General features: G+C 42.7%; 1 protein-coding gene across 1 annotated transcript; it reads left to right on the forward strand.

The window, feature by feature from the left end:
* The first annotated feature begins 1236 nt into the window (after positions 1-1236).
* LOC109902660 (protein-glutamine gamma-glutamyltransferase K-like) lies at positions 1237-25590 on the forward strand. The gene is made up of 14 exons (XM_020499218.2): positions 1237-1521; positions 3961-4250; positions 4359-4550; positions 14127-14378; positions 21147-21265; positions 21397-21504; positions 21660-21837; positions 21945-22083; positions 22227-22419; positions 22651-22804; positions 22936-23220; positions 23337-23497; positions 23648-23784; positions 23947-25590. Exons 2-14 carry the CDS (start codon positions 3962-3964, stop codon positions 24089-24091), a joined length of 2352 nt encoding a protein of 783 aa, XP_020354807.1. The 5' UTR covers positions 1237-1521; position 3961; the 3' UTR covers positions 24092-25590.
* Positions 25591-26283: the final 693 nt, after the last annotated feature.

Below are 26283 nucleotides of genomic sequence, written 5' to 3' on the forward strand. Positions count from 1 at the left end.
TGGCACAATCCACAACTGTTAAAGTTAAGTGATAAAATAAAGTGTGTGGTTAATCTATGTAGGGTTGAATTCTAGTGACACGCTGTATTCATTCTGAGTCATTAGGAAATTCTGGCAATGATTGCCTATAAATTTGCGTTTCATCTCCATGGTACGTGAACCTGGGTCCTAAGAGCCATTCCACTAAATCTATTAATTCATGATAAATACTTACCCTCACTGTTGACGTACAGAAATGAATTTAATTGACATTTCTACAAAATAATTTGAGATGAATGTTGAGAAATGTGAAGCATCAAGTTATGACATATCTCACTATCATGTGATAAGGGCTATGTTTGAGATAAAAATGTATTATGTTTAAACTCCTAGAGATCCATAGGGATCTTACATCACAATTGTATGTCTCAGATATGTTCAACTTTTACATGTACAGCATGTATCCCCATGAATTCTCTCAGAATGCACAGCCAGAGCTAACTGTTTTATAATATAAAATACAACATGTCTTAACAATGTCTTAACTCATTTTCAAACTGCAGTGGTTAAATATCATGTCCGAAAATGACTGCTCAGTGTTTGAAGTGTAGCATTCATCTGTGTTTGGATGGGTTTGTTTGAACTTAATCAGAGGCAACTTTCAACTTGGGGTCACAAGATTTATTGAAAATTCAACTCTTGAGGGGCTCACATGGATGCGAGCGTGACATCACAAGTGAATATCTGAGATGTGTTTGGGGGGTGTCAAATTTGGAACCATTTGTCTTGACTGGTGTTCAGACAGCACAGTGGTAGAGAGACATGTTGCATTGAAGCCTGCCTGATTAAATGACTGCATTCATGTGAACAGTCTCATGACATATCCCCTGTGTGTGTAAGATGCCTTTTCCTCCCTTTATCCTCTTTTTATCATTGTCATCTGGTTGTCTGCAGTGTTCACTGTTTTCTTCTGTGTTGAAATGTGTGTAGCCATTCACTTTGGTGTCAGGCTTGCTTAAAGTATCAGATTGTCTATTACTTTTAGAAAGTTAAAAGGGAAAGTCCTCGGTGGGCTGAGAGTTTAGTTTGAAGGTTCGACACAAGTTAGGCTATTCGTGGTTTAGATTTTGACATTGAATAGATAGTTTGACATGTGCACACACAATGCTACAGTAAGCAACTAGGCGGGACACACGCCACTGCACTGATTCTATTATGGGAAATGGGATGGGCCAATTTGGGGAAAGTGCCCAGACTGACTGACTTCATACTGTATCAATGGACTAGGGGAGGAGAATGAGGAGGCAAGGAATGTTTTTCTACTGTCTATCTCATAATCTTGAGTTTAAAAGTTCTCTCAAAGAGGATACTAAGTAGTTCAACACAGTGTGAAGACTGCACAATCTGTGAAGAAGAGAGGACACGCACAGAATATCACGGCAATATTATTTTGACCTGCGTACAGGACTGTTTAGTCAGCGGATGCCAGTGGGGATTCAACAAACACTAACCCATCGGAGAACTCAACACATAGATTACAAAGTAAGTGAATATCTGTAAATGTCTGACAGTTAAAATCATGATTCACGAATTCAATTAATTCTCATCCAGATAGCCTGCTGTTTTTAAACTTAGTGGCGTTTGACACATTGTGAAATACAATTCACTATGTCTCTGTTCACACCGTGAGTCACAGATCATCTCATCCAGTTTGAGGAAAAGGATGGGAGATGAAACTATGTCTTTGGTCGGGGTTCACCTGTGATTGGCTTCTGGCAAAGTAACATGCACCTTGAACTAATTTGTTTGGCCAATCAATTAGTGGCTTTATCAGCAGTCTATACAAGTTGTTCAGTGTCAGATAGATTCCCAATGTTATAACAAATGTATTTGTCCACATTGAAGAACATTGTAATTTAAAGAATAGAAAAACAGATTTTCACAGAACAGAAAGGGTGACTAAGGAAAAGGACAAAAAAAAACAGTATGACACGGTGCGGTAATTAGCTAGATTATTGTCTGTGCTTATTGTATGATATAGTGCTTACTGTGTGTCATTATAGTGAATTGGTCTGTTATTTTGTGACCTGCCTTATTTAATTGCTATTTTTAATTGCTCGTTTTCTGCAGTATTATGTCAGAAAGGTAATAACAAAGAAACAAATAATTCTAAAATAAAATGTTATTGGTCGTGCACAGATTTTGCAGATGTTATCGCAGGTGCAGCAAAATGCTTATGATTCTAGCTCCAACAGTGCAGTAATACCTAACAATACAAAACAATACACACAAATCCCCAAATAAAGCAATTAAGTAAGTTCAGAACAAGCAATAACAAGTCTGGAATATAAATATATACGTATATATACAGTATATATAGCACTTGTAGGCAAGAGTTCACTCACATGCATACACCTCACCAGCCTACAATACTTGACTTACAGTATGACTATCTCAACCTCTCTCTTCAGTCCCACCCTCATCATATAAATACATACATCTACCATATAAATACATACATCTACCATATAAATACATACATCTACTACACTAGACACTACTGCACATATACCACCTACTGTAGCTGCATCCAAGCCTGAGGGCAAACCCTATCAACAGTGACTGCTGTACAGTACTGTATGTAATCAAGTCTACCAGGTGAGAGTTCATGCTTCAACGGTCTACTCATTTCTTTGTATCAGTCAAAGTCTAGCCATGCCTAACCAACAGACTTCTGAAACATGTTCACAGCCACAGGCAAAACATTCACTCCTGGCAGATTAGATGGTGAGCATATTCTTTCAGCTCTGGATAAGTGAAAATGATTCCTCAATGTCATTGGGGTGTGGTTTCTGGCCCTCCCTTGTTTCACAAAATGTAATAAAAAAATATTTAGCTGCAGTGACTCAAGCTCTGAGGTACACTCCTCCACACTTAGCGGCAATTCATTCATTGTACATTTTCCGTCTGTCCACTGTATGTAATTATATTGTACTTACAAGTTAGATACAACACAGAGCAGGTCTACTGGACATGGCTAAATGCCACCCAGCAAGCTGGACATTCACCCATTCTCAAATGGAACACATTCCCATTCCGTACAATCCTGCCCTCAACCCGTTCATATTTTTGGCACTGGGGCAGGTGGTGTACTTCTTACCCTATCATTGTGTATATGTATAAGCATGTGTCCGTATGTCTTTAATGGTTTGTGTGTGTGTGTGTACATATTATGTGTTTGAATGTACAGTATGTGTACATATCCATGTGCATACCGCTTGTGTCAGGATTCAAGTTATTGTTGCAGTAGTTAGGTATTTCCATTTTTAGTTAGATTTCCTATATCCCACTTTTCCACTTATACATCTCAGCAGTTGCTCAATTTCTATTATGATTTCAAAATCAGTGTAATGTTTTCTCACTCTCCCTTTCCCAGTTGTTTTTCAGTCTGAGGGCAGAGGTGTTGTGTATTAGTAATGAAGAAGAAGCATTCCTTTCTTTCTCTGCCTATAATTTATCTTCCATTTCTCCACTCCTTTCTTTGATTGTCCTCATTGGCACGTAGGTAAGGAATGAGCCGGCCCTCTTCCAGTGTTACCTCGTTGAGACTGTGATCTGTCACTATGTAGCAACAGTTAGTGAGAGGCAAGAATGCAGACCGAGTGTGGGAAAGACTTTCAGAGGGACTAAAGAAGTGACTGGATAAGGCCTCTACAAAGAGGATTATGACAAAGTTGGATGAGAATGAAAGAGTTAGATGAAGGAGCAATAGGACAGGAAAACAACATACACACATGATAAGGAGATGCTAGTTAGCTTTCATGCACTCATGAGAGAACAACATTTGATTTGTGATGCAAATTGACCAATTATAATGACATCTGTTCAAAAGTTATCGGATGGATCTGAATTGATGATAGAGTACTAAGCACAAGCAAAATGACAACAATACATGCTCCTCTGTTTTTTTTTAATTCTCAGGATGCCTGTGGAAATGCTGTCAGTCAGACACTCTCTGTCTAATGTGGGTAGGTTCCCATCAGTCACATTGGGATGGGGGCAGGATGAGCCAGAGAAGGAGGAACCAGAGGAGGAGAACACAGAGGAGGGGGCGTGTCGACAATGGTTGCGTAAGATCTGTCCTTGCTGCTGTCAAAGACTGAGCGATGATGATGACATCACAGATATGGTCGTGACTGGGATCCCGGATGTCGACAACAATGCAGGGATGAATGGCGACAAGCCAGTCACTGGTGGAAGTGAGCTCGAAGGTAATTTACTATTTTAAAACTATTATTATTACTACGCTAGACGTTGTGGCATTTGTGACAAAATGGTTGACATTAAAATGGCCTTCCTTCATTATATCCCTGTCTCAGAGCTGTTGTTGACAGTGCGGTCCATAGACCTGATGAAAACCAAGACGGGTCTGAACCGCCTGGAGCATCACACAGATCGTTACTATGGTGATGACCTCATCATCCGCAGGGGGAATACCTTCATGATGTGGCTTGACCTCTCACGACCTTACTACCCCAACACAGACAGACTCCACCTGGAGCTTAAGACAGGTCAGTGAGACATTCTGCAGAATCATGATAGGCTACTATGACTCAATGGCCTCGTCGTCCCCCTTCTGGGAATCCCTAGGGCTAATAAGTGCACATGATAACAGCAAGCCCTTTATAATCAATCATGCGAACTCTGAGAGAAACTTTAAGGGGTTGTGTGTTTACCGGTATGAGCGTGTGTGCTTCTTTGTGTGTGCTTGTGTCTCTGAAGCCCTGTTCCTCCACTATGTTTTGGTGGTTATCTCCATGGTAACTGATTCATCCATGTGGTTGGTGGCAAGTCTCCAGTGTTTTAGAGGAGAATATCTCACAGTCCTGCTCAAATCCCCTCTTTCCACTGAGGACTATCGCCTACCATAAACAGCTTTAATAACCACCAACCAGCTCACCAACTCAATTCACAATGCCCTTTCAGCTTCTTGATTGTAAACTTTATCTTAGAGTATGAGTGTGTACCATACTGTATGAGGAGATGTGTCTTAAGCTTGCTGGGTTGTAGCCAGTGTATTAATAGACAGGCAGCAAATCACCATCTACGCCATGCTGGTATTTATAGAACAGCAACATGCAGGACAGATACTGTATGGAGCTTTAGAATGAGTAGCTTTAGAATCAGTAGAATACTGTGGGTGGACTGTAGGTGTGTGTGTGTGTGTGTGTGTGTGTGTGTGTGTGTGTGTGTGTGTGTGTGTGTGTGTGTGTGTGTGTGTGTGTGTGTGTGTGTGTGTGTGTGTGTGTGTGTGTGTGTGTGTGTGTGTGTGTGTGTGTGTGTGTGTGTGTGTTTGAGGAAGATATAGTTTCGCTGCTTGTTTTTTCAAGCACACCCTATTGTGGCAGGACAGCACATTTGGTTCCTTGGTAGTTTTGGGAACGTACAGAATGTTTTTGGTTTCACATTGGTTGTGGGAACAAAGCCATACGTTTCCTGACTGGTAAAACTGCATGTTTTTTAAACAGTTCTGAGAACAAAAGTGAAAGTCTTGCTTGTCCTGGGAATGTTTATTTTAATAGGTTGCAGGGAGGTTTTTCTCTGGTTCCTTGAACGTTTTCTATAAGGGCACAAGGCCAGACCCAGACACGGGAGGCAGATGTTCTTTGATATGTATTATATTCCAAAAGGGTAGGCAAGAGAATGGTTGTGGACAGGCAAAAGGTCAAAACCAGTTCAGAGTCCAGGAGGTACAGTGTGGCAGGCAGGCTCGAGGTCAGGGCAGGCAGGTACAGAGTCCAGAAACAGGCAAGGGTCAATATCGGGAGGAGTGGCAAAAGAAAATAGAAAAAGCAGGAGCACGAGAAAAACACGCTGGTTGACTTGAACAAACAAGACAAAGTGGCACAGTGTCAGAGTCGTGTGTATAGGTGGCAGGGAAGTCAGGCGCAGGAGAGTACAACGAGTGTAATGGAGACTTTTTAATATATGTCCACTAAACATGCTCCAAATACTAAATGTACATACATAATTAACATGGGTACGAGGACCCGTCGCGCACCTATACAAACATAAACAACACTGACATAAAACAATCTCTGACAAAGACATGAGGGGAAACAGAGGATTAAATACACAACAGGTAATGAATGGGATTGAAACCAGGTGTGTAGGAAGACAAGAAAAAATCAATGGAAAATGAAAAATGGATCAATGATGGCTAGAAGACCGGTGACGTCGACCGCCAAGCACCGCCCGAACAAAGAGGCAACGACTTCGGTAGAAGTCGTGACACACAGAGAGACAGGAAACACAGGGATAAATACACTGGGGAAAATAAGCAATACCTGGAGGGGGTGGAGACAATCACAAGGTCAGGTGAAACAGATCAGGGCGTGACAGTACCCCCCCCCCCCCTCCCCTCTAGGGACGCCACCTTGTGTCCTACCTGGGCGCATACCTGGCTGACCGAGGTGTTGGCAGTGAAAATCGGCAATGAGGGCCAGGTCCAGGATGCCCCTTGGTCGAACCCTCAGGAGGCGTCTCACTGTATTCGCTGGCCGGCCATCGATGACACGGGGGGTGGGATGAGCCTAGAATAGAAGACAGAGGACTGTGAGACACGGGCTTAATCCTGGACACATGAAAAGTAGGGTGATCACAGAGGGTACGGGGCAACAGCAGTGGGACTAATGACTCTAAAAATGGGGAAAGGACCAATGAAACGGGCGGGTTAGTTTTTCGTGAATCTACCCGGAGGGATCGGTCCCGAGTGGACAACCATACCCTCTGCCCAACCCGATAGCGAGCAGCCAGAGTCCGGTGGCGGTCCGTTTGTCAACGATACCTGGAGGTGGTCTTGAGAAGACCCGCCAAGCTCTTTTCCAGGTAAGGCGACAGCGGCGAACGAACATCTGGACTGAAGGTATGTTCACATCAACTTCTTGCTCTGGGCTGATACCCCCATGGAGCATTCGAAGGGGGAGAGTCCAGTAGCCAAGCAGGGGAGAGTGTTCCTGGCATATTCCACCAGGATCAGTTACTGACTCCAGGTGATGCGATTACTGACACCAGAGTGCCGTCTCCATATCTTGATTGGCTCGCTCCGACTGGCTGTTAGATTGGGGATGAAACCCAGATGACAGGCTGGCTCACGACCCGATAAGAGTGCAGAACGCCTTTCCAGATTTGGGACGAGACCTGAGGACCCCGGTCCGAGACAATGTCAACCGGGAGTCCATGGATTCGGAAGATGTGCTGCACCATAAGCTGGGCCGTCTTCTTGGCTGAAGGTAACTTCGGGAAGAAGGATGAAATGGGCGGCCTTGGAGAATCTGTCAACCACCGTGAGGACGGTGGAGTTCCCATCTGACGGAGGAAGCCCAGTGACAAAATCCAGGGAAATATGGGACCAGGGGAGATGAGGGACAGGGAGTGGCTGTAGGAGGCCAGACGGAGCTTGCCACAGAGTCTTGCTTTGCGCATATACCATGCATGCGGTGACGAAGGTCGAGACATAAGGAACCATGATGGGCCACCAGACGCATTGATGAAGTTTGACGAGTGCCAGGATGACAAGTAAGCCTGGAAAAGTGAGCCCATTCCAGGACCTGAGGCCAAACCCCCCCCCCCCCCCCCCCCCCCGTGAAGGCACAGGGATGAAGCTTTTGGTCCTGGACGGGTCGCTGGGAAGGGAAACAACGGCCTGTCGATCCTGTCGATCCCGCTGCGGTGAGGGAGCCCGATGATCTGTTGGGGCATGACGTGGGATGGAAACCTGCCGAGCCAGCCAGGGCGTGGAAGCCCGATGAGCTGGCTTAGGCACCCCCGGTTCCATCGGTGGCGGAATCCACCCCGTCAACAACAAAACCAAAAAAACTCCTGGGCCAGCTGGGCGAACAAGACCTGACGATCCGGCTGAGGCCCGACTGGGGATGGGCGCCTTCCGAGCCAACCTGGGCAAGGAAACCTCTTGAGCCAGCTAGGGCGTGGAAGCCCGACGAGGACCGACATCGTCACCAACCGGAACGCCAGTACTCCCCGATGCTTTGTGTGTTGGCTGCTGCATTCTGTCACAATGACACTGGAGAGCCGATTCAGATACGGGGAGTCAAACATTTAATAGGGAACGAGACAGGAACAGCATCAGCACACGGGTAACACAGACATATCACAATCAATGCAGCAGCGGGAACAGAGCTGGGGAACTGACAAATATAGGGGAGGTAATAAAACAGGTGATTGAGTGAGTCCAGGTGAGTCCAATATCGCTGATGCGCGTGACCAGGGAAGGCAGGTGTGCGTAAATGATGGTGGCAGGAGTGTGTAGTGCAGGGCAGCCTGGCGCCCTAGAGCGCCGGGGGGAAGAGCGGGAGCAGGCGTGACAGCAAGTATAACTGAACAAATGATGAAAGACAAGCATTGTAATTTTGTGGAAGAGGTGAAAAGGTATTGTTGTCTATTAACAATGACAAGCCACCGAGGTCTGTCAACTTGGATGGAAAATTACTGAGGATAATAGCGAACGATATTACCACTCCTAGTTGCCATATCTTCAATTTAAGCCCACTAGAAAGTGTGTGCACTCAGGCCTGGAGGGAAGCGAAAGTTAATCCCTTACTTAAGAATAGTAAAGCCCCCTTTACTGGCTCAAATAGTCGACCAATCAGCCTGTTACCAACTGTTAAGGGAATTTTTATCTATAATGACTAATTATGTATACATTTCAATCAGGATGTACTAATCAGAATACTATTATGTTACTGTGTATGTACTAATCAGAATACTAAATGTTACTGTATATGTATGAGTTTTCTTTCTTGATCCCAGTACTGAAGATAATGTGTGTGTGAATGTAGTCACGAGTTTAGAACAATGACGGTCTGTTCCTTAGTACAGATGAATGAACTATATCTCCAGACTGTCTAGAATGCTTATCTACACTGACTGACCTTGGCTCTAGGCGAGGAGGGAAGGCTTGAGAGCTATAGAGCCTTTCTACCAGTATCAAGAAGAGACGGAACATTTAGAAAATGCTGACGTCATTTTCAGTTTATAACCTGTGGTAAAATGTGTGTGTACTGAGTACTCTCTTGAATAAAGGCTGTTACTTGACTTTTAAGACCGGGCTCTGTCCATTCCTATAAAATAAGGGTCTTACAAATTCTTATGAATTGACAGAGTGTTTAATTGTAATTGGGAATTAAAACAGAGGAATTAAATTCCTTCAACACCAACCTTTTAGTAAACTTTTGGAAAAAATTATTTTACCAGATACAATGCTATTTTACAGTAAAAAAAATGCACAATAGACTTTCAGCACGTTTATAGGGAAGGACATTGAACAAGCACAGCACTTACACAAATGACTGTTGATTGACTGAGAGAAATGTACGAAAAAAAGATTGTGGGCGCTGTTTTGTTATTGTTATTATTTTGACATTATTGTTCATAGTCTTTTGCTGGAAAAATGTATGTGTTATGGCTTTACACCCCCTGCTATATTGTGGATAAAGATTTACCTGCCTAACACACCACAGAGGGTGTTCGGAAGCCTTTTCAACAAAATCCAGGTAGAATCAGATATTTCCAGGGCAGCTGTCTAGATCCCTTACTTTTTTCCATCTTTACTAATGACATGCTACTGGCTTTGATTAAAGCTAGTGTGTCTATGTATGCGCATGACTCAACACTATACACGTCAGCTACCACAGCGACTGAAATGACTGCAACACTTAACAAAGAGCTGCAGTTAATTTCAGAATGCATGGCAAGGAATAAGTTAGTCCTAAATATAAAAATTAAAAAAACAAAGCATTGCATTTGGGACAAATCATTCACTAAACCCTAAATCTCAACTACATTTTGTAATGAATAATGTGGAAATTGAGCAAGTTGATGTGACTAAACTGCTTGGAGTAACCCTGGATTGCAAACTGTCATGGTCAAAACATATTGATACAACAGTAGCTAGGATGGGGAGAAGTCTGTCCATAATAAAGCGCAGCTCGGTATTCGTAACAGCACTATCAACAAGGCAGGTCCTACAGGCCATAGTTTTGTCGTACCTGGTCTACTGTTCAGTCCTGTGGTCAGGTGCCACAAAGAGGGACTTAGGAAAATTGCAATTGGCTCAGAACAGGGTAGCACGGCTGGCTCTTGGACTGGCACACAGTTTGGACACCCATGTATACCCACAAGACATGCCACCAGAGGTCTCTTCACAGTCCCCAAGTCCAGAACAGACTATGAGAGGTGCACAGTACTACATAGAGCCATGACTACATGAACTCTATACCACATCAAGTAACCCATGCAAGCAGTAAAAATTTGATTTAAAAATATACCTTTACGGAACAGCAGGGACTGTGAAGGCACAGACACATGCATACAAACATATGTACAATACACACACGTACACATGGATTTTGTGTTGTAGATATGTGGTAGTAGAGTAGGGGCCTGAGGGCACACACTTAATATGTTGTGAAATCTATTGTTAATGTATAACTGCCTTAGTTTTGCCGCACCCCATGAAGAGTAGCTGCTGCCTAATGGTGATCTGTAACAAATAGAAATACCCCATAATGAAAAAAATGTTTTTTAGACTGAAATATTACATTTAAATAAGTATTCAGACGCTTTACTCAGTACTTTGTTGAAGCACCTTTGACAGCGATTACAGCCTCGAGTCTTCATGGTTCTATTTAAAGCCATGTTCTCAAATTGTTCCGAGAACGTTAAGAAAACTGTCCATAAAACCACAAGAAAACTTCTGTTATTTTAACCAGCTACCAGCTTGGCACACCTATATTTGGGGAGCCTTCTCTGCATATCCTCTCAAGCTGTCAGGTTGGCTGGGAAGTGTCACTGTACAGCTATTTTCAGGTCTCTCCAGAGAAGTTCGATCGGGTTCAAGTCAAAGCTGGGAAGGTTCTCCCATCTCCACAGAGAAACTCTCGGGCTCTGTCAGAGTGACAGAGTGACATTGGGTTCTTGGCTTGGTTTTTGCTCTGACATGTACTGCCAACTGTGGGACCTTATATAGACAGGTGTGTGCCTTTCCAAATCATGTCCAATCAATTGAATATACCACAGGTGGAGTCCAATCAAGGTGTAGAAACATCTCAAGGTTGATCAATGGAAACAGGATGAACCTGAGCTCAATTTCGAGTCTCATAGCAAAGGGTCTGAATACTTATTATTATTTTTAATTTTTTCATAAATTTGCCAACATTTCTAAAAAACAATTTTCGCTTTGTCATTATGGGGTATTGTGTGTAGATTGATGAGGCTAAAAAACGATGTAATCAATTTTATAACAAGGCTGTAACGTAACAAAAATTGTGGGAAAAGGAAGGGGTCTGAATACTTTCCAAATGAAACTGTACAAAGCTGTTCGTTTCAGTCTACTCCTGGGGTGTCTAAATCATTCCGTGGAGTGCCTAGTGCAGGGTTTCCTAAACTCGGTCCTGAGGATTCCAAAGAGTGCACGTTTTGGTTTTGGCCCTAGCACTACACAGCTGATTCAAATAATCAACTAGTCATCAAGATTTGATTATTTTTTACCAGCTGTGTAATGCTAGGGCCAAAACCAAAATGTGCACAACTTGGGGTCCCCAGGGCCGAGTTTGGGAAACGCTGGCCTAGTGTCTGCTGGTTTTGGGGTTTTCCTTTCAATTAGGACCTAATTAGGATCAGCTGTGACATCCAGGTGGGGGGACCCCATTTCAAGAAAACATGCACTCATTAAGATCAGGTATGGCCAATTAGTGTGTGTGGCCAACACACCTGAACACACTTAACATGATAGAGGATAGAGAGAGTTTTGTTGATGCTGAGAACAGAATGTTTGTTTTAAAATAACAGAAGTTTTCTTGTGGTTTTATGGACAGTTTTCTTAACGTTCTCGGAACAATTTGAGAACATGGCTTTAAATAGAACCATGAGGAAACCTGTAGGAAACATGATGAAGTACTGAAATTCCTACAGAAGAACGTTGTTTCTTTATGTGCTTTGAAAAATGTCAAAGCATGACTATTAATAGAACAATGAGGAAACCTGTAGGAAATGTTATGCTGAAGTACTGAAATGCCCACAGAAGAACATTGTTTCTTAACATTCTCTGATTTATTTGATTTCAGAGAACTGTTTAAATGTAGCCATGTTTGAACTTTTAGAAAACATTCTGTTAAAGTAATAAAACACCATGAATATTCAGTTTTTTTTGTGAAGTTCCTTAAATGTGCTGAGAATGTTCCAAAGCCAAGCAACTGTCCTTTACCATTCCCAGAAAGTAGTTGTGGGAAGGGTTGTTGCCTTACAACCTGGAATTAACATGGATTTTTTAGGGGGTTCGTATAATTTGATTTACACAACATGCCTACCACTTTGAAGATGCAAAATATGTTTTATTGTGAAACAAACAAGAGATAACTTGAGCGTGCATAACTATTCACCCCCCAAAGACAATACTTTGTAGAGCCACCTTTTGCAGCAATTACTGCTGCAAGTCTTTTTGGTATGTCTATATAACCTTGGCACATCTAGTCACTGGAAGTTTTGCCCATTCAAGGCAAAACTGCTCCAGCTCCTTAAAGTTGGATGGGTTCCACTGGTGTACAGCAATGTTTATGTCATACCACAGATTTTCAATTGGATTGAGGTCTGGGCTTTGACTAAGCCATTCCAATACATGTAAATGTTTCCCCTTAAACCACTTGAGTGTTGCTTTAGCAGTATGCTTAGGGTCATTGTCCTGCCGGAAGGTGAACCTCCGTGCCAGTCTCGAATCTCTAGAAGACTGAAACAAGTTTCCCTCAAGAATTTGCCTGTATTTAGCACCATCCATCATTCCTTCAATTCTGACTAGTTTCCCAGTCCCTGCCAATGAGAAACATCCCCACAGCATTGATGCTGCCACCACCATGCTTCACTGTGGGGAGGGTGTTCATGGGGTGATGTGAGGTGTTGGATTTGCACCAGACATAGTGGTTTTTTTTATGGCCAAAAATATACATTTTAGTCTCATCTGACCAGAGTACCTTCTTCCATATGTTTGGGGAGTCTCCCACATGCCTTTTGGCGAACACCAAACATGTTTGCTTATTTTTTTCTTTAAGCAATGGCTTTTTTTTCTGGAGGAGTGTACGGCTTAAAGTGGTCCTATGGAGAGATACTCCAATCTCTGCTGTGGAGCTTTGCAGCTCCTTCAGGGTTATCTTTGGTCTCTTTGTTGCCTCTCTGATTAATGCCCTCCTTGCCTCTTCTGTGAGTTTGGGTGGGCCTACCTCTCTTGGCAGGTTTGTTTGTTGTGGTGCCATATTCTTTCCATTTTTTAATAATGGATTTAATGGTGCTCTGAGAGATGTTCAAAGTTTCTGATATTGTTTTATAACCCAACCCTGATCTGTACTTCTCTAAAACTTTGTCCCTGGCCTGTTTGGAGAGCTCCTTGGTCTTCATGGTGCCGCTTAGTGGTGTTGCACACTCTAGGGCCTTTCAGAACAGGTGTGTATATATACTGACATCATGTGACAGATCATGTGACACTTAGATTGCACACAGGTGGACTTTATTTTAACTAATTATGTAACTTATGAAGGTAATTGGTTGCACCAGATCTTAATTAGGGGCTTCATAGCAATGGGGGTGAATACATATGTGCGCACCACTTTTCAGTATATATATTTTTTGCATTTTTTGAAACGTGTTTTTTATTTTTTTATTTCACTTCACCAATTTGGACTATTTTGTGTATTGTCCATTATATGAAATCAAAATCAAAATCCATTTAAATTACAGGTCGTAATGCAACAAAATAGGAAAAACACCAAGGGGGATGAATACTTTTGCAAGGCACTGTAGAACTCCTTTGGGAGGGAATACATTGATGGGGTTTATAACTGAGTACAGGAAATGAGCTAACGTGTGTCTGTGAAAAGTTTTATTACGATATGCAACTCTTGTTTTTGGCAGCTTTGCCCAAAAAAAATTCATGATAGCAACAAATGACAGCAACTTCATGTCATTTTTTGCAAAAAGTGATACATTCAGTTAAAATAGGAGTAAGAGATATTGCACCACAGAATTACACCACATTTTGTTCTTATCCCACTGAGTAATATGTCTGTGTGTTTATGGGACAGGATCCCTGCCTACAGTGGCAAAGGGCACCCATGTCATCATCCCATTGGTTGAGGAGCTGGAGGATGACCGTTGGGAGGCCAAGATCGTGAAACGGGACGGCAACAGGATCAAGCTGTCTGTTAACTCCCAGCCCACTGCCATGATTGGCCGATACCAGCTCACTGTGGCAACGCATAGCCCGAAGGGCAAGGCCACATCTACACATGACCCAGGGAATGACATCCGCATGCTGTTTAACCCTTGGTGTGAAGGTGAGAGAGAGAGAGAGAGAGAGAGAGATATTAAATTAGTTAATACAAAGAGAGTTTATCCCTGTTCTCAGCCCACTGACTCTTTTTTTTCTCAATTTAAAGTTTTATTAAGTTTTCTTGTTTTTCAATCAACCAACAAAACACATTCCACATTCACAGATGTGACAGGCTTTAAAAACACATTCCACATTCACAGATGTGACAGGCTTTAAAAACACATTCCACATTCACAGATGTGACAGGCTTTAAAAACACATTCCACATTCACAGATGTGACAGGCTTTAAAAACACATTCCACATTCACAGATGTGACAGGCTTTAAAAACACATTCCACATTCACAGATGTGACAGGCTTTAAAAACACATTCCACATTCACAGATGTGACAGGCTTTAAAAACACATTCCACATTCACAGATGTGACAGGCTTTAAAAACACATTCCACATTCACAGATGTGACAGGCTTTAAAAACACATTCCACATTCACAGATGTGACAGGCTTTAAAAACACATTCCACATTCACAGATGTGACAGGCTTTAAAAACACATTCCACATTCACAGATGTGACAGGCTTTAAAAACACATTCCACATTCACAGATGTGACAGGCTTTAAAAACACATTCCACATTCACAGATGTGACAGGCTTTAAAAACACATTCCACATTCACAGATGTGACAGGCTTTAAAAACACATTCCACATTCACAGATGTGACAGGCTTTAAAAAAAGAAAAAGTCCAAAAATAATAATACATTTGAAAAAATTAAAATACAATTAAAATGAATGATAAAGTCAAAAGCATTTATTTTCCTTGGTGCATATATATATACACATACATACATATGTACATACATACACACATATACACACACACACACACACACACACACACACACATACGCACACGTACTCAAAAACTAAATTAAAATAAAAACACACAAAAAAACATAACACTATCAAGGTTCTTATCAGCTATTTCAAGCATTCGCTGAGACGACGGGCCAATAATTCGTTTTTAGGTTTTACAGTACCTTACACAACATGTATCTGCGCATTTCCCTAGTCACCCCGTTCACTCTGTCCAGTTTGAAATATAGTTGAATAGTGGAGACCAGAGTCTATCAAACTTGGGTTGTCTCTTGTGGAGGTCATAAGTGAGCTTTCAAGAGGAAGAAAGTCAACAATCTGGTCAATCCACATTTTAAATGTAGGAGGGGTATTTGAGGCCCACAATAGAAGAATACATTTCTTAGCAAAGTATGTAATAGTCATGAGCAAATTTTCTCTGTCAGGATCAAGAACAAAGTCCTGCTGGGCATTAAGAAGATAGATACACGGGGTCATATCAAACTGTACCTCTAGTATTTTCTGTGCAGCAGTATGTACAGAATCTGGCAATCTCTCTACAGCTCCAAAATACATGCATATAGGTTCCACTTTCAGAGGTACATCTTTTACAGTTAGGAGACATATCTGTTTTCATTCTATGGAGTCTCAAAGGAGTATAATAAAATTTGTACAAAAATGTGTAATTAGATTCTTTCATTTTTACACTGGTAGAGGAGCAGTATACCCTGTCGCAAAACTCCGCCCATAACTCATCACTGATAGTCAGACCAAGGTCCTTTTCCCAGATTATTTTCAAAGGAGTAAAGGAGGAGCTTCCTTTCTCAGAAAGGAGTCTATAGATGTAAGATATTTTGCCTTTAATGGATTGTGCTGTGACAAGAAGGGTTTCAACTTCATTCAACTGAGTTCTAAACCTCCTCTTGGAGGTAAATGAGGAAATTACATGTCTAATTTGAAGATATTTGAAAAAATGGCACATCGAATTCACTGCAGAGCTCTTGAAAGGATTTCAGTGTAGTGGTTTTCTGATGAAATAGGTCTGAAAAGGTCCTGATTCCTAGAGTATGCCAAAGATTAAAGTTGCGGCATCCCTCAGGGCTTTTGGCAAGTCTGGGTTGCCTACTATAGGCGAGTGAGAACATATTTGGTAGGAAATGCTCAGGTATTTCTTACAGTCCCTCCATGCTAGTAGGGTGCTGTAAATCACAAAGGTTTTGGCTATGTTGCCCACTTCACTAAAGTTATTAATGAATATAATTGAGCTTAAGGGCAATGAACCACAGGATTGGGCTTCTATCTGAATCCACGTTGACTCTTGTCTGTTTGTGATCCATGTTAGCATGTTGCAGATTTGGGCAGACCAGTAGTACAATTGAAGGGAGGGAAGGGCAAGACCACCCTTAGATTCAGGTTTCAATAGAGTGGAACACTTGATCCTAGGTTTTTTATTGCCCCATATAAATTTGGTGATGCTTTGGTTAGTTGTTTTGAAGAAGGAAACTGGGAGATAGCATGGGAGCATCTGAAATAAGTAGTTCAGTCTAGGGAGGACGTTCATACGGATTACATTAATTCTTCCTACTAAGCTAATTGGGAGGGAGATCCAGGTTTGGAGATCGTTCTTGATTCGGTCCAGGAGTGGAAGATAATTTTCCTTAAAAAGGCTATTCAGATCTGGTGTTATGAAGATCCCGAGGTATTGAAACCCCTGTGTTTTCCATTGGAAAGGACAAAGTGTCTTCATAGAGCTGGTGAGTGTAATATTGAGAGGGCAGACAGTGGATTTGTTAAAATTGATCTTATAACCTGAAAACTTGCCATACTGAGCAATTGTGTCTAAAATGAGAGGGAGGGATTTCTCAGGGTTGGATATGTAGAGCAAGACATCATCCGCGTAAATTGAAATCTTGTGTTGCAGGCCGCCTGCAGAAACACCCATAATACTTGGATTGCTCCTTATCAGCTCTGCCAGAGGCTCCGCCCCCAACAAGTAGAGCAGCGGGGACAGCGAGCACCCTTGTCTTGTGCCCCGTTCCAGAGGGAATCTGTCAGAGTTCAGTCCATTAGTAGTCACCATGGCATTTGGATGAGAGTATAGTGATTTGATCCATTTAATACAATTTGGGCCCATATTGAACTTTTCTAAGACTGAAAACAGAAAGCTCCACCATCCTGTCAAACGCCTTCTCAGCATCCAGTGAAGCCAGCAGGACAGGGGTCTTCTGTGCGTTTACTTGATCAATAATATCAAAAAGACGGCGAATGTTATCAGAAGAGTATCTGTCTCTAATAAATCCAGTTTGGTCCGCTTTTATTATTTTGGGAAGAAGAGTGTTTAGTCTTTTGGCGAGCAATTTGGTCATTATTTTATAGTCGAAATCCAACAAGCTTATGGGCCGGAAGGACGAGCAGGATAGGGGGTCCTTGTCCTTTTTTAGCAACACTGTAATGCGAGCTGTGTGCATTGAGTCTGGGGGAACTCCGTTTTTGCAAAAATCCTCCAGCATTGGCATGAAGATAGGGCTGAGCTGGGGCCAAAAAGCTTTGTAGAACTCTCTGGGGAATCCATCTGGGCCTGGGGATTTATTAGGTGGCATGGAGGTAATTGCCTCCAGGATCTCCTCAGGAGTGAAGGGGGAGTTGAGATCTTCTTGGTCGGTCTCTGATAGTTTAGGTAGCGAGATTCCCTCTAGGAAAGAGTGGAGTTCTGCCTCCGTGTGTTTTCTCTCAGAGGTATATAGTTTGCAGTAAAAATCATGAAAAGTTAAATTGATCTTTTTTGGGTCATATGTGACCTCGTCCTCTGCTGTTCGGATAGCCATGATTGTACGCTCTGACTGCTCCTTTTTTAATTGGCAAGCAAGCAATCTACTGGGCCTATTGCTATACTCATGGTATTTCTGTTTAGTAAAGAAACCTTTTTTTTTTATCTCCCGAGGGTAGTCCAATTTCAGTTTGGCTTTGGCTGCTTTAAGATGACTCCAGGAGGTGCTGTCTAGGGATTGTTTATGTATTTTTTCACAGCATTCCAGCTCCCTCTCAAGATCTAGCCTGTGTGCTTCCATTGCGTTTTTCTTAGAGGAAGCATATGCAATTAGATGACCTCTTAGTGTAGCTTTAGCAGCGTCCCACATTGTGGCCGGAGAAACAGTGGAATCTTTATTGTCTTGTGTGTAGTTGTCTATCCATGTAGTTACCAATGTAAGGAACGCTTCGTTTGATAGCATGGAGGTGTTGAATTTCCAGCTATTTGACCTCGGGATGTTTTTGCAGAGGTCAAAGCGGAGGTGGACAAAGGCGTGATCTGAAAGTGCTATGGGTCCGATTGTACAAGTGGCTAAATTTAGGAAACTCTTTGGGATAAAAATGTAATCTATACGGGAGTAGGTGTTATGGACATTAGAGTAGTATGTATAGTCCATAGATGAGCTATTAGTCTCTCTCCAGATATCTATCAGTCCCATCTCTTTAGTAAGAGAGTTCAACATCTTTGCAGATCTAGGATTTGTGGTGGGGACTTGAGATGATTTGTCTAGGGTTGGGTTAAGGGTACAATTAAAATCTCCGGCCACCACGCCAAAGGAGACACAATGCTCATTGAACAGGGTTATAATTTTTGACATGAAGGCAGGAGTATCTGTGTTAGGGGCGTATATGTTTAATATAGTAATTGGTTGACCATATAGTGACCCAGTTATCAAAATAAATCTCCCCTCCGGATCAGATATGTTTTTGTCAATTATGAATGGAACATTTTTATGGATAAGTATGGCTGTGCCTCTACTGTTTGATTTGAAAGATGAGAAATACACCTGTCCCACCCAAGCTCTGCGGAGTTTGGCATGTTCAGCATCACAGAGGTGTGTCTCTTGTAATAGCGCGATGTCTGCTTTTTCCTTTTTTAGAGCACATAGTATCTTTTTTCGTTTTATTGCATGCCCTAGACCATGGCAGTTCCATGTCAATAGATTTAAGGTACTAGTCATCGAGCAGTAATCGAACTTTAGTGCAAGTCATCGCTGGGTAAAAGTGGATAGTAATTACAGCTGCGTTCACATAAAAGGAAAATAAATGGTGTACATAAAATAATAATCTCTGAACACCCCAGCCGAGTTCCCAAACAACTCGACACATCCCTTTGGATCTATTACCCCCCCGCTCAGTCTCAATTCTGTGTTCCGAATAAAACAAAAACCGGGAACAGTTAGCAACGCACAACGTCTCCCTCTCCCCACCAAAGAAATGCCTCATCCTCTCCACCCCGCATTGAGTAAATAACACAGTTGCCCTCGTCCAGACCACAGTAAAAGAGGGGAGAAAAATAAAATCAATAGCCAAGCCTACATATACCTCCCCCAAGGGACATAGGGAACCCCAAGTAATAATAGCAACAGCAACAAAAAAACAGGGAAATAAAAGTAGGCTGAAACATTAGTAGGCCTAGGTTAGGCTATACAGCCCATCCCTCTCAGTTAAAGGAAAATAAATATAAATTGGACGGCTATAATGACCTTTAGGGGGTGGGTCTCTGGATATCGGCTATATGTCGTTTTACCTCCTTTAGTAATGGCATTAATCGCATTTAGTCATTGGTCTGTTTCTCATTGGCCAGGATTGTCTTTCAAAAAACGTTTTGCCTCTTCGGGAGTTTTGAAGTGTCGCAAGGCTCCTTGGTGAAGAATCCTGAGCTCGTTTGGGTATTTGAATCCCCTGAAGATGCCTCCGTCAATGGAGTATTTCTTCACTTCGTCAAATTCTCGGCGCTTTCGGCGTATTCCAGCTGACAGGTCCTGGTGTAAAGCGAGTTTGGCGTTTCCCACTGTGATGGTGTTGTTTTTCGCTGCCTGTAGGACTCGTTCCTTGTCGGTGAATCTCAGGAAACGTATGGTGATTGGGCGCGGTGGTTGTCTGGCTGCTGGTGGGGGCCTCAGTGCTCGGTGAGCTCTCTCGAGTTCTATGGGCCTGTCGGTGGACATGTGGAGCCACTCGGGAAGTTTGTCTTGCAGGTAGCGGATCAGTGGCATGTTTCCCTCTTCTTTTTCGCCCAGATTGAATAGAACACAATTATTCCTTCGCCCCCTGTTTTCCAGGTCCTCTGTTTTCTCTTCCAGATGCTCGATTTTCTTTTTAGCATATGCTATTGTTTCCATGGCATCTGTCAATAAGTTTTCCATGGATAGGATTCGCCCCTCTGCCTCAACCATAAACGCGGGGCGCCTGGACATCTTGTTGTTGATGTCAGGCAAAGCGTTTTCCCGGATTGTCACCTTGCCCCCTATCGCACTGAGCTGAGAGTTAATGGCATCTAATTTAGTGTTTAGTTCTGTACGTTGGGATCTCAACTCAGAAAGGATGTCTTCGACAGAGTGCGAGGTTGGCATTCGTTGTGCCTCATGGGGGAGCGGGTTCTCTTGCTCCTGGCTAATGGCGCTAGTTTTTTCTGAAGCTAGCTTCTTCTTGGAGGCTTTTTCTGTCGCTAATACTCGAGTCCGGGTAAAAATGTCACCTGTAGTGTCGCCTTTTGTAGCCGCCATGACTTTTTCTTACTAAAGCTAAATGAGTTTGAACTTGGAGTGGAGGTAAGATTAGGAATTGGAAACTACTTGTGCGGAGCTCTTAGTTCATGCGGCCATCTCGTCCAAGGGTCACCAGCCCACTGACTCTTAAAGATAATACTCACACCCAACATAATAGATCTCTGGGTGGTATAATGAAACATAATCTAACCGGTCAGGTAAGCCATATATTTGTGTAATAAAGGAAATATGTGTCATTCAGAAGATCTAGTCTTACACCCTTCTGTAAGCTCAGAGACTCTCCATAGTCCACTCCACCCTTATTTCAGGCTGATGACATGATGGAATTGTTTTATTTTTGAATAACTGAATCTGACCGCTCTCTCTCTTCATCAGATGACACGGTGTACATGGACGATGAGGATGAGAAGAATGAGTATGTCCTAAATGACGTCGGCAGGCTTTACTATGGCACAGAGAACCAGATTGGTGCAAGAACATGGAACTATGGACAGGTGAAGGAACCTAAAGATTGTCAGTCAGGTGATGGGAAAATGTGGCCTGAGTAAGTCAGACCCAACTAACTCATTTCTATCATTGTCAATGATTCTCTCTCTCCTTCCATCTCTACCTCCCTATTTCTCAGTTTGATGAGGGGATCCTGGATGCCTGTCTGTATGTTTTGGAGAAGAGTGTAACCCCCCCCTCAGGCTGGGGAGACCCTGTCAATGTAGTCCGAGTCATTTCAGCCATGGTGAGTTCTCCTCGCAAACACAAGGTGTCTTAAAAACCTCACACTATTACCTCTAACATCACTTCTAAGTCCAATCAATGTCCAACCAAACTGGCACCTCCTTATTCCAACTCTAAACTGAATCCAATGTGAACCTGTAATCTCCTTCATCCCAGATCAACTCCCCAGATGATTGTGGGGTCGTGGAGGGTAATTGGTCAGGGAAGTATGTGGGAGGGACTTCCCCTACAGCCTGGAGTGGCAGTGTGGACATCCTGAAGAAGTACCAGAAGGACGGAGGCATACCAGTCAGATATGGCCAGTGTTGGGTCTTCTCTGGGGTCACTACCACAGGTTAGTTACTGTATGTGTGTGTTTGTACATGATCAAATTACTGTTATGAGAGGGTGCTAGGTTGATATGCATTGACCCCTATCCTCTCACCATCCTATCTCTTTCAGTATTGAGGTGTTTGGGCATTCCCTCCCGTAGTGTGTCCAACTTCAACTCTGCCCATGACACAGATGTCTCCCTGACAACAGACGTGTACTTCAATGAGAATTTGGAGTCTATAGATCACCTCAACACTGACTCCATCTGGTTAGTAGAATACAGTCACACTCTGACACAATATCTCATTCAGTGTATCATCTTAGTCATGTCATCACACACCACTCTTACAATATGGATTTACTAGATTCCATCTAAATTATAACTCATCCCTCCATCATTTCTGTCTTTAGGAACTTCCACGTGTGGAACGACTGTTGGATGGCTCGTCCAGACTTGCCACCAGGTCATGGTGGCTGGCAGGCGGTAGACTCCACCCCCCAGGAGACCAGCCAGGGCACCTTCCGCTGCGGCCCTGCCTCCATCACCGCCATCCGCAACGGACAAGTGTTCCTCAAACATGACTCACCCTTCATCTTTGCCGAGGTCAGTCTAGTCTAGTGTGTCTTCCTCTTTCTTCCTTTGTCTTTCCTGAGATGTAATTATCACACCTCTCTCTGCTTGACCTCAGCTTTCCATGCTAACAGGGTACGTTTCACAAATAATTTTCTGTCTATCTCAGATGCACAGTGATGACCTCACATGCCCCTGTCAGTCTCAGCTGTCCTCCATCTCGACCATCTCTACCTTTCTCTTCCTGCTGTACCTGTCCTGTAGGTGAACAGTGATAAGATATACTGGCAGAGGAACCTGGATGGCACCTTCACCCAGATCCACAGTGAGAAGAATGCAGTGGGCCACTGTATCAGCACCAAGGCTGTGGGCTCAGATGAACGCAACGATATCACACACCTTTACAAGCACCCAGAAGGTAGCTTCACATAGCTGTGCAAACACTGATATGCATTGTTTTATTACACATGTATACAAGCAGACTCCTGTACAAGGCAAGCAACCAGAAGGTCAAATGCATTAATTCCCACTTTATTGTCATTCTATCAGGCACAGAAGAGGAACGCATTGCTGTGGAGACTGCCAGTCGCTATGGTTCCAAACCAGATACCTACTCCTCTCCAATCGCTGAGGATATATCAATAGAGGTGACCATGGATGGGGAGGGGCCACGCATGGGGGGAGATGCAGAACTGAACATTGTCATGCGAAATGCTAGTTCTCTACCACGCACAATCAACCTCCACAGCCAGGTGGCAGTCATGTACTACACTGGCGTGCTCAAGGCCACCGTCAAGAAAGACGAAATGCCTGTGGAGCTGCTAGCCAATGAAGGTGAGCCAATGAATATATTGTATTACACATCAGTGACGTTCAGTCAGACAGTGTTATGTATTGCATGCCCAGGTGTTTCTGATCTCTAGTCCTGTCCTGTCCCCCTCTCCTAACAGTGAAGACCCTGGAGTGGATCCTTGAGTACCAGCACTATCAGGACCAGCTAGTGGACCAGGCTGCTCTGATGCTGACCCTCTCAGTCCGGGTCACTGAGACACAGCAGGTCCTTGCCACTCAGTTCAGCTTCCGCCTCCGCACCCCTGACCTCATCATTAAGGTGAGACAAAACTACACCGACTGAATTAATCCTAACTACAGCATTTTTCTTTCTGTATATAATCTGTATTTCTCTGTCTGATATTGTCTACTGATAATATGATTGAGATGTTCTGTAGTGGTAACAGTTTCCTATACTTTTCCCTCCTAGCCGGTAGGGGAGGCTGTGGTGGGGAAAAAGATGGCGGCTGAGATTTTCTTCACTAACCCTCTGCCACGCACACTGAAGGGAGTGGTGTTCCATGTGGAGGGGCTGGGCCTGCAGAGTGTTCGACAGATCGCTGTTGGGTGAGAAATAATTATAATTCTGTTCATTATCTGCAGCTTCATCTAAGCACGGCTTTAGTCCTTATGACTCTGAAGGTGCACAATGTGTGACGTATGTTGTCACTGTTCTTTTATGTTCTGAACAAGCACAGGTCTGAGTGTCTCTCTCATCTCCTCTCTCAGTGACGTGGCCAGTCGCTCCTCTGTGACTCTGACGGAACACTTTGTTCCTACTCTGCCTGGATCCAGGAAACTGGTGGCTTCTCTGGACTGTAAGCAGCTCACACAAGTTCACGGCGTCGCCAACATTGATGTCAAGGAGAAATGAGCCTTTGGACACCATAGACCCCTTTTGGTCTGCTTTACTATTGAGGCATAATCACTGTGGATGACAGAAGACGTCACCACCCTCTCCTCTTCCATACCAGTGCACTGATGTTGCTGTTGAGTTCATTATGATGTTTGAAAGTACAGTCTAAGTTTGAGACACAGGAAAACCAAACACCATGCAAGACAAACCTTTTCAATCATCATATGTTTCCACTTGAGGATTCCTGTCCCTTATAATTGTAAAGTTTTTTTCATCCCTTCCACTCAATATCAGATTGGACCTGTATAATGTGCCTTGGAAAGTGCCTAAGCATATGTTTGCAGTCTTTACAAGATTGGCATTAGAACTTGTATAATTACATTTTGAAATGTCATGCATCTTACCTACTGAACAGAGCACAAGCTACAGTATATGACACATGGGAACAATAATGTTTGTTTAGTATGCTGTACAGTAAAGCACAAATACTGTGTACAGTGGTTTGTTATGTTGCCAGAGCATTGTATATCTATGACACAAGCAGCTTTTTCTCAGATATTATTTTCTAACACTTATTAGAAGGGGTGTGTGTTACCTTACACTCTACATTTGAATAATGCTATGGTGTTATTAACTCGTAAAATGTTGATTTTAAGAGATCAGTTCTTTTAAACATACAGGTAACTGCCAAAATAAAGGAAACACTTGAGTAAATGAGGAAGACATTGTATATTGAAAGCAGGTTAATCCACACAGGTGTGGTTCCTGAGCAATTGACATCCCGTTATGCTTAGGGTCATGTATAAAAATTCTGGGCAGGCCAAGTTGCCCATTATTTTGCTACCATGGTTATGCCCTCATAGGATGACAATGCCCCCATCCACAGGGCACGAGTGGGCACTGAATGGTTTGTTGAGCATGAAAATTATGTAAACCATATGCTATCACCGTCTCAGTGACCAGATCTCAACCCAACACTTAGAGATTCTGGAGCAGTGAGCATCCTCCACCACCATCAAAAAACACCAAATTATGGAATTTCTTGTTAAATATTGGTGTCGCATCCCTCCGATAGAGTTCCAGACACTTGTAGAATCTATGCCAACGTACATTGAAGCTGTTCTGACAGCTCGTGGTGGCCCAACATCCTATTAAAACACTTTATGTTGGTGTTTCCTTTATTTTGGCAGTTACCTGTATATCCACCTGTATTTATGCACGACAGTGTAACTGTCTAAAAGTAATTCTATGTGAAATTGATGAACATGAGTGTATTATGAAGTCAAGTTAAAGATGCTCCAGCCCAGGTTTTGTAGTAAAATCAGCTAGCTTTTCTAAATGGCAGCTTTGGCATTTAACTAAATTAACAACCCTGAAGTGTCACAAACTGATGTAATGGCAGCTACATCACAAACAGTAGTCTGTTTGACTACTGTTTGAAAACAGAAAAGATATTGTATGTGATATTTACATTTGTATACTGTATTATACCATGTAAGTAAATGATTTCACTTCAATATTTTGCCCTTATTCTGTATATGTGTGAGAGAGCGAGCGAGCGAGAGGATAGGATGAACTTTGTCCCTGAGGGGGAAATTATCTTAGGCACACAGTGCAAGAGAGAGAAAGTGTTACAGTGACAGAAACAGGTCTACACAAGTACAATATTTGGTTGGGCAACCTCTCCCCTCCACCTTGCTGCAAAACATAAATTATTAGTGACCCTCCTTTGGACGGTTAATTTCTACACATTTTGCTATGGGGCATAGAGAAAATGTTGCAGTTTTATACATGTTTTCTGCAATTCTACATATTTTGCCATTGGGTGGTGTGAACATTTTATAACATATTTCATGCAATTCTACTAAATTTTGCAATGGGGCAGAGATACACATTTTTTAAAAACTATCTGTTTTAAAGCTAAGTTCCTGCAATTTCACATATTTTACCATGACTTATGCCATGCTAATATGATATCGGAGTGAGAGTCAGTAACAAAATTAATGGGGGCCACCTGGAGGTCAGGGCCCTTGGCATGTGCTCCGTCAATATTCGGCCTCGATTACTACAAGTTTAGATAGTCTAGCCAGCTAACTACAAATTTAAAAAAAATGTAAGATGATATGGCTAATTGAGTGACTGTCAGTGACTGACATAACAAGAAAAACTGCTGAACGATGCACAACCAAATGTCAAAATTGCACCTGGTG

This window comes from Oncorhynchus kisutch, linkage group LG13 (assembly GCF_002021735.2).
Source record: "Oncorhynchus kisutch isolate 150728-3 linkage group LG13, Okis_V2, whole genome shotgun sequence".
Classification (NCBI taxonomy): domain Eukaryota; kingdom Metazoa; phylum Chordata; class Actinopteri; order Salmoniformes; family Salmonidae; genus Oncorhynchus; species Oncorhynchus kisutch.

Coding starts and splice junctions, on each gene's coding strand:
- LOC109902660 (XM_020499218.2), top strand. CDS start 3,962: ATGCCTGTGGAAATGCTGTCAGTCAGACACTCTCTGTCTAATGTGGGT. Junction 21,266..21,396: donor GAACATGGAACTATGGACAG/GTGAAGGAACCT, acceptor CCTATTTCTCAG/TTTGATGAGGGGATCCTGGA. Junction 23,221..23,336: donor GGAGCTGCTAGCCAATGAAG/GTGAGCCAATGA, acceptor CTCTCCTAACAG/TGAAGACCCTGGAGTGGATC.